Below are 14592 nucleotides of genomic sequence, written 5' to 3'. Positions count from 1 at the left end.
GACATTCTTGTTGATCTTTCCGTTGAGAAACCGTGTGAGCTACCACATAGCAGACACAGCTGTGTTTAAGTGAGGTTTAGGGAGCAGGATGGGATACTCTCCGTTCTCTAGTCTCCCAGAATTAAGGCTGCACGTAAGTGGCGATAAAGCGGAGAGCTTTCTGGGGCCCAGCCAAACTGGGAGCCCAATAAGGTCAGCAAAATCAAAGTCCACTGTAAAGTTAAGCTGTGATAATATATTTTTTATCCTGAATAATAACCGTTCTTCTCAAAGCAACAAAAAATAAATTCACTTTATTTATGCTGTTGTATGATACAGACTTTTTCAATACTAAAACCCCTTTTCTTGAGAGACTTTTTTCATTAGTGATGTGAACAATGAGGACGGGCACACTGAACTAAATGAAATGAATTACTTTTGGGAAAAAGAATACAAAAAATAATTGTTAAATAAATGGGTTAAAAAGTGGCAGATTTGGGTTAAAATAGTAAAAAAAAAGGCATAAATAGGTTAAAAGAGGCATAAAAAGGGCAAACAGTGGCAAAAAGATGTTGCAAAAGTGGCTTAAATGAGTGACAAGTAACAAATAAAATGGCAGAAATTGATAAAAGGGGTAAAAAAAAAGTGACAAAAATGAGCAACAAGTGGCCAAAGTGGGTAAAAGGAGCAAAAATGGGTAATATTGGCAAAAAGAAGTGGCAAGATGGGTGTTAAGTGGCAAAAAAAAAAAAAGCAAATATAGACAAAAGGGGGCAAAAAGTTGCAAAAAGAGGCTTAAATAGACAAACAGTTGAAAAAAGATATTGCAGAAATGGGCAAAAGAGAAGTGGCAAAATAGGCTTTAATGGGGGAAAGTGGCAAAAATTGCATTAATTGATAAAAGGGTAAAAAAGAAGCAAAACATGGGCAAAAAGTGCCCAGTCATATCAGTGTAGCTTTTTCTCCACATCCATGGTTTTTCTAGGTTCCAACTCTATAATTTCTAATTAAACCACAGGAAAATCAAATATTCTAACTTCTCTTAGGAGGTCTACAAGTCAGGTGTCTGAGTGCAATATGTAGCTGCAAGAGATATGATTGGCTCATGGTTTGAGGGAGGGGCTTAGCTATAAGCCAGCTGTTGATTAAACTATGAGAGCCTGGAACTTAAGAAATAAGCAGCAGAGGATGTTATAACTTGTCATGTACTGAACTCTCCTAAGAAATTTAGGATTTGCACTAGTTTATGTTAATCTCATTTCCTTCTTTAATATGCTAATTAATGCAGCATGGCCCTTTAAAAATTAATCAGATTGTGGGCTTTTAATAGAACTACAAGTTAGATTAAGAATGTGACATGTGTGAATTAATGTACAGCTTAAACCATGACGGCGCTCTAACATGTGCCCAGATGAGAAAATAAACACATCTACAGCCGTGGTATCACACTCATGTGGCTTTGAATGATTTAACATTGAAAAAATGCTTTTTTCTGGGTATTATGTAGTCTTGATGCGTGCCTGTTGACCGTGATGATTGAAGGTCAGCTTTGACATAATTTTATTTACCACCGAAGTTCATCACATGGACCTGTGAACGTTTAATTGAAGAGATACTGAAAAACTTATGAGCTCAGACAGGCGCTAATAGCTGGATAGAGACAGATAGATGGAGGAAGAGAGAGAGAGAATGATAAAGTGGAGCTAAGCGACGCTCTGAGGGCCGGTCAGTGATTAAGGGATGGGAGGGATGAACAGCAGCCACTAAGGGACTAGTGTCTATCTGTGTGAGTCCATGTGAAAGCGGGGCTGAGGGAGAAGAAAAAAAAAAACTCAGAAACAAGAACCCACTGTCACGGTATCTTAGCAACCGTCTCTGTCTCCCAGGTGACAGGGACTGACATCATTTCCTGTTAGTTGGTGAGAGTGTATATGTGTGTTCAGAGTGTCCAAGAGTGAAAAAAAGCTTAAAGTGATATGTGTTTTGGACGTATGTGTGAGGCTGAGCAGAGTTAATTTGTGTTTTTGTTTCCCTCATTGGTTCAGATGTGCAGCTTTATTAGCCGTGTCATTATCAGGCACCTGACAGGATAGCGTGTGGTGGATCCAACTATGGTGTCTGCACGTTCAGAGAGCACACTGTGAGCATATATGTGGAGCGTGATCTGTGTGCGCATGCGGTCAGCCTCATTGTACGTTATGCCAAAGGAAGCACGGCCAACTGACGCCATCTGGTAGGACTACTTGGCACAAGATGTCTCTCTATGGTTCCACGACATATTGGAGTAGTTAAAATTAACACAGTGACACTATTTGGCAGAAAAAAGACTCTGAAGTAACTATTACAGTGTCTATTTCAAGCTCTCTCTCACCTTACAGGGTCCAATCTGCATTCCCACAGCGGGAGGTGGGACTGTGGAGGCTTTGGCTGACCATCACAGGCACGGCATCACCAAGACTAAAAAAACCTCTTCACACTGAGAAATCTCTGCTCCTTCTTTTATTTTATCCAAATAAAACAACTTTATCAAGATTTTAAAAAAAGAAATGAAAAAAAAGCAATATCTCAATTAAAAAGAAAAACGACTTCAGATGTTGATACAGTGTACAGAAAAGTGGAGTTTGCAGAAGCTTTACATAATCATCTGTTTCCTCTGGTTTGGCTTCTTCAGCGTGGAGGATTAGCGTGCTGTCAGTTTGACCATTTACATGAAAAACTAATGCTCGCATTGTCTGCCCCTAATTAACTTCAGCTGCTCAGTCCCGTGAAAAGAAAAAAAAAAAAAAGAAAACTACTCATGATTTGTTCCTTAATTATGTTGAACATTTGTAGCAATAAAGCAACCGAGCGGATGCATGTGTCCAAACTGGCAAAAAAGGGCCGCCAAGATTCCACTAAGAAAAAATATAAATAAAAAACACTGTTCCAGAGTCCTGCACGCTCACTCAGATTAGGTCCATGAGGATTTCATCCTCCATGACAGAGGAGACTTGGGGCATCCCAGGCTGGGGAACAGCACCTCTCTGACCTCCAGACATCAGGATCTGACCTGCACAGGTTTGGGAGCGGAGAACAAGGAAGATTTAAAAGAGGGATACATTTCTTTTCTGTTTAAACATTTACAAACTTATACAAAGTAATGCTGATCAAAAAAAATGGAATGTAAAATAAACAACTGCATATATATTCCTGCCATTCATACTTGGAGTGTTCTTTTGTCTTCATGGTGTAATGGCAGCCAGGAATACTGATTAACCAGTAACTGAATCTTCAGGACACAGGAATCTTTCTGCAGTCACTTCTTTACATTACATATTTTTATTTAATTGACATTACTAAGCAGAAATCGGTTTTCATTTTCACATGAAAGTTATTTTGTAATTCTTATTGTCAAAAAAGCCAACGTGATTGATGTATAAAATCAATTAAAAGGTAAAATAGCCAAGGGTGTGAATACTTTTTATAGGCTCTGTATCTACTGTCAGAAACTTTGTATGAAGAACCAGTGTTCTCAAAATATACCCCAAATGTGAAAATAACAGAATGCAATGACTTTTGAAATTCTTTTTAACCTATATTCAACTGAATGCAGTGCGAAAAAGGATATTTAAAGTTCTAACTTAAATATACACACACTTTGAATTGATGCCTGAAACACACACCAAAAAAGTTGGAACAGAAGAGTGTTTACCACTTTTTTATATCACCTTTTCTTGTAACACTTCATAAGCGTTTAGGGACTGAAGACTCTAATTAGCTAAGTATTGAAAATGGTAGCTTTCCTATTCTTGCTTGAATGAGGTAAGTTACCCAATAGTACAGGGTTTCCAGTGTCATATTTGCACATCTTAATGCACCATACATTTTTAGTGGCACACCGGTCTGGACTGCATGCAGGCAACTCTACCCTTTTACTGTGAAGCCATGCTGTTGCAACTTAGGCAGGATGTGACTTGACACTGTCAAAATAAGCAGGGTCATCTCTGGAAAATACTTCATCTGGATGGGAGCTGATTTTGCGCAAAAAAAGTATCAATGGTGCCTTCACAGATGTGCAGAAGATACAATACGATATCACCGTGCAAAATTACGCGATACTATGCTGAATTGATTTTTCCCTTACCGTAAGAAGATAACAAAAAACAAGTCTGTCAACAAGAAACCTAAAATAATATAGATTGGAATCATAAATAAAGAGAATTTATTTGTAGGCCATATGGCCTGTGAAGTCAGACTTTAAAGCAGGGTTTCTACACACTTTTACACATCAAAATTAAGACTTTTTAAGACTTGAACAGAGAAAGTTAATACCACTTTTTGTGCAGCATGTGAGATTTCTTAGTGTACCAGACCAGGACTGAATTTCCCCGATTCAATGCATTTTTTTTTGTTTGTTTGTTTGTTTGTTTTTAAATATCAAATGGTATAGGGACATTTTTGGGTCATAAATGCCCACATCTGATGATTTCTGGCTCATTTAATGCCTACTCTATCAATATACAATATAGTGACATTGATTATAACGCATTTTCAGCCTAACTGAAACTAAACAGTTTAGTATTTAAAAAAGGAAAATTACACTTTTTGTCATGTCACATGTTTTTTAGTTGGTATCTTGGTAGGTCTGAGAATTGTAATGTGGGCAAACAGATATTCAAAAAGGAATGATTAAATCACATAAAGTTTGCCAGAAAACAATAAATGATATCTTAGGCAAAGTGCAACTAAAAATCTAACACCTCTTACAAGAAAAAATAAGAGTTTTTAATGCCTTAAAATTCAAAAGTCCAGTTCAAGACCTTTCAAGCATCTGCAGGAACCCTGGTTAGATCAAATACATAGCAACAAATTATTTTTTCCTGATTTTGCAACCTTCCATTGAGCATCAAGCTTAGTCAGTAGTTCTTTAAAGATTTTTTTTCTGCAATACAGATCCACAAAGAATAGATGCTACCTGCTAATAGCTCCGTGTACGCTGCATTAGCACCTGCAATCTGCACTGGTTTAGCATCCTATCTATAAATCTATAAGAACCTGCTCATATTATGTAGTGGCACTAAATCACTTAATATGCATCTGTATAACAGCTAGCCATGATAGACTTTGCACTGAGATAAGTGTAGACACAATGATAACAGTCAGGCAAAAAGGAAACTACAGTTTCCAGAGCAGAGCCATGCATCTAAACTCTATCTACTACATACTATAAAATAAAAGCTGTGCTGGGTGAAAATAAGGTTGGATCATGAAAAAGTTCCCTTGCTAACTAGTCATAAACACTGGAGAGATAAGAGGAAGTGTGCAATAATGAAGTTTAAAATATACAGTGTGAATTGTGTCAAAGCCTAATCTGCATCAAAGACTAAGTGAAAAAAGCCTTCATGCACTCTCCACGGTTCTAACTCATCAGTGCACTTCTGTCTGCTGTGTTTGTCTGGTTGGGGCTGTCTTTTTAAGTGAAAGTCCTCTTTCAATCATGGAAATCTTGAAAGTTGGAGCTCCACATCAATAATTTAATGCGCCAAAAGTTCTTCAAACTTTTTCAATCAATTTACACAAAAAAGCAGGAAGGAATATACGACTCAAATGCCTCTCTGTGAGCTAATCTTTGTCTGATACATGAGCCTGAATGTGAAAGTTAAGACACAAACACTGACAAACCCAAAAACAAATCAACAACAAAGTAGGGCACTCAGTGGGGGAAATAATTTAGAGTTTGTTTTTATGATCATTCTGTATAAACTTCAGACATCCTGATCTTTGAGATGTGCTTAAGAAAAAAATAATTTTTTATCTTTTTTAGCTTCATAACCATCATTGAGTGTTTAAAAGACCTATATTCTTAAAGTGTATGATTTCTTGAATCATATATTCTCTGAACTCCTTCCTCCTCAGTGGGGGTGCATCCTGACCTGCCAATGGCTGCCTCCATTGGCCCTGCATTTGAGCCCCCCCTCCTGGTGTCTGATGGACCAACTGCTGCCCCATACCCTGGTGAGACATCATGCCTGGCATGTGGGACACATTGGTCTGCTGCAGAGACAGAAGAGGCATCATCATTAGCTTCAGTGAAAAGGCAGGAAAAGTGTCAGGGACCTTTTACAGCCGATTCTGACTTACTGGCTGCTGTTGGCTGAGGAGAAGACTGCGGAGTTGGGGATTGGCTCCTGGGTTTGAGAGGCGGAGTATGGGACCTTGGGGCTGGGCTTGTCCACTTTGTGCGACCTGGTTGGGTGGAGCGCCAGTGACGGGTGGCTGTTGGTTGTTTGGTCCCGCTGCTCTCATTGTCATCTGAGGGAAAATTTTGCATGTTTTACAATACTTTCAGGCCAGTTTTAACAACAAATTCAGAAAAGATAAAAATTTTCTTCACTGTAAAAAACACTTTTCACAGTTCAACTTCCTCTTTGTTGTTTTGATCTCAAATTAACAATTGCAAAATATGTCAGGCTAATAACACTGAAGCTAACATCTAAGATGTCTAGAGGAAAAAAGCCTTGGACCCAGCGCTTACTGAAAAATTTCCATGTCATGTGCAATCATTTTCTGATAATGTGGACAGCAGAAATTCAGTTTGAACCCCAGCAGATCCTCCCAGGACTGTCAACAAATACAAAATATTGAGAATTTTCTATATGAAATTATGAAATTATGAAATTAAAATGTGTAAAACTTCCTGTGAGATTGACGTGATACGCTTGCCAAATCAAACATCTCAGTGTGGTCAAATATCAAGGCCATTCTTTTAAAATCTAATGTTGATGGGTTCAGCACAGTGAGAGGAATAAAGAATTGGCTCATTTGCGTCACTTGCTAGTAGGCTATGATGAGATGTTTGAATGCCGGTGTGTTTAGTGTGGTACTGTTGTCTCGCCAGAAACTGCAGAAGAACCCAGGAAAGCACATAAATGAAACCAATACAATTTCAGCAGGAATGATGTGTCTACAAATTTTGGTGAGTTTTGGGGCTTGTTAAGGACCCAAAACTAGTGATTAATTTGATGGAATATTAAAGTAATTATACACTGCTGCCGGGGCTAGTTCTCCTAGGCTTCCCCCCTTGCTTGACGACCCTCATGCCTATCCCTGCAGGAGGTGGGCCCACAGGCTGGTGGCATCCCAGGTCTGGCTCCATGTGGTCGCCCGGTGACGTATTCCGGGTGAGGCTACTCCACTCTGTCGGTTCCATCTCATAAGGGCTATTTTTAGGGAGCTGAGCCAAAATGTAAAGCTTTCAATACCGGTCAATCTATGCCCCAACCCCACCTATGGTCATGAACTCTGGGTAGTGACCGAAAGAATGAGATCACTGATTCAAGCGGTTGAAAGGAGATTCCTCAGGAGGGTGTCTGGGCTCAGTCTTCGAGATATGGTGAGGAGCTCGGACACCCAAAAGGATCTCAAAGTAGAGCCGTTTCTCCTTCATTTTGAAAGGAGCAAGTTGAGGTGGTTTGGGCATCTGGTTAGGATGCCTCCTGGGCACCCCCCTGTGGAGGTCTTTAGGGCACGTCCAACTGGCAAGAGACCTCGAAGCAGACCCCAAACTCACTTGAGGGATTATATATATATATATATATATATTAGGGCTGTCACGATATCAGATTTTCTCTTCATGATTATCGTGGGCAAAAAATGTCACGATAACGATATTATCACGATATTGATAAAAATATAAATAATAATGGGACAATTAATCAAATTTGTCTTTAACTTTATTTATATTGTGTTCCCTCTTTTAGCAGATGAATTACACTCAAAATACCTGTCTAAGGAAGTACTGCAGCTGCTGTGTCATTGCGGAGGGTCATATTTCTTAAAAAATGCAGAAATATTAATGTAAGGTTTTTATTTATTCTGCAGCATGTGCTTTTAAGCTTTTCAAAGTAAAAAAAACAAAAACGTCTGATTTGGGTTTTTTTCAGTTTGGCAACAAGAGTGAAATTTCCATGTTGTGATCAGCAGGGTCAATCTGTTATCAAAATCCAAGATAGTTCTTTTTACATTCATCAGTTATCAGAGATAACGCACTTTCACCAAAGGTAAAGATTCAGGGCTTTTGAGTTAACATTAGGGGCATAGACCCCACAAGCCCCCCCATGGCTCCACCTCTGACTGATAAACTTATCCACCACACAGGATTTACATTATCATAATGCCAGTGTCAGAAACGTAGGGTTATAAACACTTTAGGAAATAATCAATTACAGACATATTTCAAGAGCACCTGCAGCAGTTTTTAACCAGAATTATCCTGTTAGCTCTAAAAGAACTGAGTTAGATGGCTGCGTTGGGATCAGGTCTGAATTTAATTTTTGCACTAAAACTGTTTAAGTTAGCAAACAAGGCACAGACTAATTTCTTTAAATGCACACAGAAGCTTTAACGCTCCTCATAGCGCTGCAGACAGAATCAGCATCTCCACTGCTCTGATGCGCATCATGACGCACAGGAAGGGACACTGGCACAGAGATTCTGAGCCAACATTCTGTTATTTGAGGGGAAATTCCTTCTATCCATAAAAATTGGCCTCTTTTCATAAAGCGTTTAATTTACGGACAAGGACAGGAACAGAAAGGGGCAAACAGAGTAAAAAAGAACTCTCAAGAGAGAGCTGGCGGAGCGCTGCTCTCTTTGACGCTCGCGAACAATGATCAGGAAAATAATTCCACCTAAGGCTTAAAAAACAAAGGATGTAGTCTGTAAATATCACCCTGATGTTACTCTTATCAATATTGTCCAGTTAATTAGTCCAGGCTGCCAGCTGCCAATGTTTTTGGAGCGTTGTAGCTGACGAGGATGTGAGACTTTTCTTTCGTTCTTCATTCAGTGAGAAAACTTGGTTTAGAACAGTGAAAAAACCTTATTTGTCAAGGGCAGTGCTTAAGTGAACGCAGTATTATAATTTCTTAACCTGAACACAGCTTCTGTCATTCTGTGCATTACATGGAGGGTCAGACTTTAGGAGGAATTGGACACGCATGTTGTGCGTTAAGGTGAGAGAGAGAGGGATGGCACACACCGCACCAGCAGGTATTAATGATCAGGATATCAGGGGGAATGGGCAGGTAGGGTGTTAGCTGTCCGACGCAGGTCTCTATCTCTACATCCTGTCTGTTAAGAGCTGTGTGAACAAGGAAAAAGAAAACGTGTGTTCTCTAAACGTCTTGCTGGGCTCACAGTGTGCATATGCCGGGGGTGCGCATGGAGAGAGAGAGAGACAGAGAGAGAGAGGGGGAGCGGCGAATTGAGGCTGGACGGTTTCAGAAGGAGGGGCGCAGAGGTTAGAGGAGAGTAGGAGTTGAAGATCTGTTACATTGATGGGCTTATTAAAAATGTTAAGGGCTCATGACGGTGCTGGAGTGGCACTGGATCATTTACACGATATTATCATGTGCACATTTTTAACACAATATTGAAATTTTATTTTTTAATACCACAGTTATCGTCAATACCGGTATACCGCTACAGCCCTAATTTTATATATATATATATATCCCTTCTGACCTGGGAGTGTCATGGAGGAGGAACTGGAAAATGTTGCTGGGGTGAGGGACATCTGGGTTGACTTGCTTTGCCTGCTGCCACCATGACCCGACCCGGATGAGCAGAAGAAGATGGATGGAATAAGGTAATTTCTACAGTTTCAATAGGGTTCTCACTTCTAAGTCAGTGCTCAGGCCCTTGTAATGCCATTACTGTTTCATTATCTCACTCTTTTCACACAACTTACACATTTATTCAACCTTTCAGGCAACTGAGGCACTTTGTGGTAATGGGGTAGATACAACTCCTGTTTAAAGTCATCATACTATCAGGTCAACTTTGAAACCTCTATTTTAAGATGAACATGATACACGTAATACTTTTTGATACACATTATATGCGCCTTTTTTGTACTTCACATGTCTGTAGAACTATTTGTGTTGCTCTTGATTGTACCATTATATTTGAACAACCTGGTGCCAAGATATACTCTGGTATTGATGAAGTTCTCACTTATATATAACAGCTCTTCCCCAAAGTACACACACTTGTGCATGCATGTTAAAATGAAATATGCTTTGTTTGGTTAAATGGCATGCTATAAGAGGAACATTCAACAGGGACTGGAGCCAACACATGCTGATAGGAAGTTGGATGTCCAGCAGCCTCATTCTTAGCAGTGAGCTGGGAGAGATTCTCTCTGTTTAGCACACAAAATATAAATATTAAAAAAAAAAAAACTTGCAAAGACGAAAGAATGGGGTGTTTCCAGGCAGATTTTATCATCTTTAACATGATTGAATGACAATTAAGTAGCTTTTTATTCATTTTCATTATTAATTTTACCACTGATGAAGGAAACTTCAAGATAGGACACTGTACTTCATATATTCTGTAGTTTAGAACTTTTGTTGCACAACTGAAAACAATGAAACCCTCCAAAAGCCCCCCCTGAACACATCGTGTTAGTATGTAAGATGTTACTGCAGGTCTCACCATGTTGTTCTGCCTCTGCTGCTCCTCCATCATAGAGACCTGACTAACAGGGGGCATGCCCACCACCACAGACTGCACACAGGACAGATCAGAGAGAGGGAGGAGGAGTGGGTGGGTGGGGAAAATGGTGGAATTGTGGGAAGAAAAAGGAGGACAGTGGAAGGAAAGGGATACCAGTCAGGCATGCAGAGATCAGCGGGCACTGGGGGGCAGTAAAGGTGTCACTGACAGGCAGTGTCAGTGAGGGAAACACAGGCAGACATGCCAGCGCAGAGTTAGACCAGTTACCTGCTGCTGGACGTTGCCATGGGAGACGGGGATGGGGCCAGCGGGCCTATTGAGGAAGTTCTGGTTGGGGGCGACCTGACCGGGTTGCATTGGATTCCCAGCCCCTCCCAACTGCTGCTGAAAGACACACAAAGGCAATATGAGACAGCAGAATGCAGCTCTGCTTTACCTCTCCATCCATCATCTGTGCCACTCATCCTGTTCTGGGTGGCAGGTGGCTGGAGCCAGCTGCCATTGGGTGAGGGAGAGGTACACCTTGGACAGGGTGCCAGTCAATCACAGGGCTGACATGTAGAGACAAACAACCTCACTCACACCTAGGGACAATATAGAGTCTCACGTGAACCTAACAAGCATGTTCTTCTTCTTTTTTTGGATTGTGGGGGGAGGAAGTCTTAGTACTCGCAGGAAACCCAAGCATGCAAAGGGAGAGCATGTTCACTCTATACAGAATGGCTTCATTAAAACAGAGCAGATCTTTTAAGGCATATGCTAATTATATACAAGGTAAGTACATTTTATTCAGAGCACAGTGGTCCCCATAATTCTCAAATGGAAGAAGTTTGGCACAACCAGGATTCTTCCAAGAGCTGGTTGCCTGGCTAAACTGAGCAATTTAGGGGGAAGGGCCTTAGTCAGAGAGGTGGCCAAGAACCTGATGATCACTCTGAATAAGCTCCAGAGATCCTATGTGGAGATGGTGCAAAGGTTCAGAAGGACAACCATCACTGCAGCCCTCCACTGGGCGACATGACAATGACCCTAAGCACACAGCCAAGGCGACACAGGAGAGGCTTAGGAACAACTCTATGAATGTCCTAGAGCGGCCCGGCCAGACCCCTGACTTAAACCCTATCGAACATCTCTAGAGAGACATGAAAATGGCTCTCCACTGACAGTCCCCATCAAACCTGAATAAGCTTGAGAGGATTTGCAAAGAAGAATGGCAGAAAATCCCTCAGTCTCAATCCAGGTGTGCAAACCTTGTTGAATTTAAACGATAGAAGCATTGGGCTGCAACATAACAAAAGTTTAAAAAAGTGAAGGGGGTCTTGATACTTTCTGAATGCACAACACATTGACGTGCTATTTCTGCTGTCACCTCTTCTGCTCTCTGTTGGTTTAGAGGGGACATAGAGGCATGTTTTGCAACTTTATGAGATGCTAAAATGAAGGTAATACCTGTAAATCTGACTGAACCACAGCTGCTTGTTCTCATTAGTTCTTAGCAGCTTTTGCTTAAGAATATGGCTGAAGAGCTTTGGTTTCTTTCGAAGCTTTGGTACTTTTAAATACTACAAAATACATATTTCATGGCTTGAATGCTCTTGGAATAGAAAATACTTGTACTGAAAATTTTAGCAACCTTTGTGAAGGCAAATTCAAAGGAAAAGAGACTATTTGGATCCTCTTTTGCTTTATTTTTAAATGAAACATGATTTCTTTTAAAGTAGTTTTGAAAAATACAACCCAAACTTTTTAAAAAGTTCAGGTCCACTTTAAAAAAGCTGAACCCTGCGCTCACCCCACACACTTAAAAGTCTGATGTTTGACTATTTTAGCACTGTCTGAATGAATCCATTATCTATATCTTCAGTCGACATATTCTCCCCGTGTAATGGATGTTTACTGTGTTAACAACCTTGAGAGCGTCGGGCTGAAAAACCAAACACTCACTTTCTTCGCTTTGCGAGTGTGCGTGTGCAGACGAAAAAGCAAAAACAAACACGGACATGATGACACTTGAAGCACCACCTGCTGCTGTGTTTGCTATTTTGGATTTCATAGCTTAAAACAAACCCGAGTTTGATGACTAAAGCTGTTAGCAAAGTGTGGAGTTTAAAAAAGTCATACAGTATCCACTGGCTGTTTTATTTTAAAGCAGAATTTAAAAAAGAAAGGGGGCGACCTGTTGGAAACACACCTGTTAGCTGAATTCTTACTGTACATCTAAAGTTGGTTAGTTTATTCCCAAAGACTGAGAGAAAATCACTGTTTTAAGATGGGTAACTTCTCAAAATTAGAACATTTGAAGCTGGAAGCAGTAAGCCATCCTCTGCAGGTGCTGTAGTGGCCTCTGTTTCCACACTGAGGGAGAAACAAGGGAAAATGAAGTGTGTTTCATCCCTCTGCTAAGCACAAATTATTAACTACAGCATGATGGAAAAACACCTTGCTCACCCATTTTGCTGAATGTGAAAAACACCCAACGTTTGCGCTAATGCAGGGTGTTTTCTGAGCAACAAGATGCAGCTTTGAGTCTTTTTTGGGAGCTAACAAAGCACCTTCCTATATGATTTATCTCATTTCTTTAACCCAGTAGCCTGTAAAATCCCAAATCAAGATTTAAAGCTCTTTTCAAGGGAAAATATATTCAATTTTTTTTTTTGCTGTTCACAGAACAAACAAAAGCCACTCAAAGGCTTTCCACAGAGAAACCTTAACTACTGGTCCAAATTGAAATTTTAATTATGTTAAGATTGCTGTGGCGCTTCCCTATTAGCAATGCAGCACTGAATATGTGATGATACACAAGAGGCAGAGAGAAAAAAAAAAAGCTTCATTACAATTTCATGTCGTCTGCCTTCTCTAAATGCCCTGATGCTCATACACACACAGCTCCGAGTCGCGTAAGCGCTGACGCTTCTCTGCGAAGAAGACATGAAATTAGCAGGGTGAGCAAACAAGCGCTATCACTGCTGATGTGAGCAGACTGCGAGCAGAAATGTAATCCAAGTCATGTAAAAGCTGACAGCAGGCTTCAATTTTAAATGGAGACACAGTGCTTTTCTCTCTGACTAGATGCGGCATTGTTTCCTCCTCTCAGAGCTGCAGCCCAGCGCTGCGATGGAGAAGAATTCAGTGGACATATTCTAAAACTCCAGGGAAGAAGAGGGGCAGTGAAATTTTTATGTCATGTGAGCAAGAAAGTGGTGTTTGTAACCTGCTGTGAACCCAATGACGGGAGCAGGTCCACCTTCAAGCAGAGGCAGGAACACTCTGGATTTCTTAACCCCGTCCCTAAAGGTTGCCCCACTCCGCCGCTTCGCCTACGGCATGTCATGAAACGTTAACATCGGGGCAGCCCGGACTGAAAAATTCAACAAAGTACAACTGTGGGCGGCATATTAAAGCCGAATTGTACAACATTTCACATTTTCTGACTATAGCTAACATGACAGAAGTGTGTGAAGAGAGAATAGTCTGAATATCTTGTTTTAATGATGTTCTTTCATCCTGATGAGAACTGCTAGGCTGACATTACACTGTAGGGGAACAGTGCAACAAGAAAGCTGTAATGGAGCCAGGGCTACAACTAACTGTTACTTTAACAACAGATTACTTTGTTTTTACCCTCTATTATTTGCTATAATCATTAAAGAACATTAAAATATGTCCTTTACCCACAGTCTGAGGTGCACAGACATTGCTTATTCTCTCAACCAAATATCAAAATTGACAAAGGCGATTTAAAACTGCTTGAAAACACAAAAACTTTCATTTGTTGATTGTTTAATTTTATATTGACATTAGTTCATCAGGTTATCATTTTAGTCCTTACTATCAAACTATCACAACAATTAAGAGGCATTGTTTGCTCTGTATAAAACACTAGTAGTATATAAGCCAAAGGAAATGCATGTCAGCATGGTAGCACAAAAGCTAGGCTGTGATATTAGCCACTACAACCTTGACTTTCTTATGTCATAGCAGGTATAGTGCCACCAACCTACTTATGTGCAAAGTTCATGAAGGGAACAGGAATGTTTATTCTGCTGAAGTTTTCATGTAAGAAATTCTTTAAGAAAGAAAGACATAATCATTTCCAAAATTCACTGCATTACT

At 40.2% G+C, this 14592-nt stretch overlaps 1 protein-coding gene across 5 annotated transcripts in view; it reads right to left on the bottom strand.

Annotated features, from left to right (window-relative positions):
* Positions 1-2470: 2470 nt before the first annotated feature.
* med25 (mediator complex subunit 25) overlaps positions 2471-14592 on the bottom strand; it is a 32166-nt gene continuing 20044 nt past the window's right edge. For 2 of the 5 annotated variants that reach the window (XM_041816704.1, XM_041816705.1), the window contains exons 16-20: positions 10747-10863; positions 10459-10530; positions 6100-6270; positions 5892-6012; positions 2471-3028 (exon numbers count right to left, since the gene is read on the bottom strand). In XM_041816704.1, coding sequence (XP_041672638.1) covers positions 2925-3028; positions 5892-6012; positions 6100-6270; positions 10459-10530; positions 10747-10863 — 585 coding nt within the window. In that variant the 3' untranslated portion in view covers positions 2471-2924. The remainder of the gene's footprint in view (positions 3029-5891; positions 6013-6099; positions 6271-10458; positions 10531-10746; positions 10864-14592) is intronic. The other 3 variants (XM_041816706.1, XM_041816707.1, XM_041816708.1) reach the window with 3 other exon arrangements.

The sequence above is a fragment of the Cheilinus undulatus genome, linkage group 21, assembly GCF_018320785.1.
Source record: "Cheilinus undulatus linkage group 21, ASM1832078v1, whole genome shotgun sequence".
Classification (NCBI taxonomy): domain Eukaryota; kingdom Metazoa; phylum Chordata; class Actinopteri; order Labriformes; family Labridae; genus Cheilinus; species Cheilinus undulatus.
This window is presented reverse-complemented; position numbering and strand designations above follow the sequence as displayed.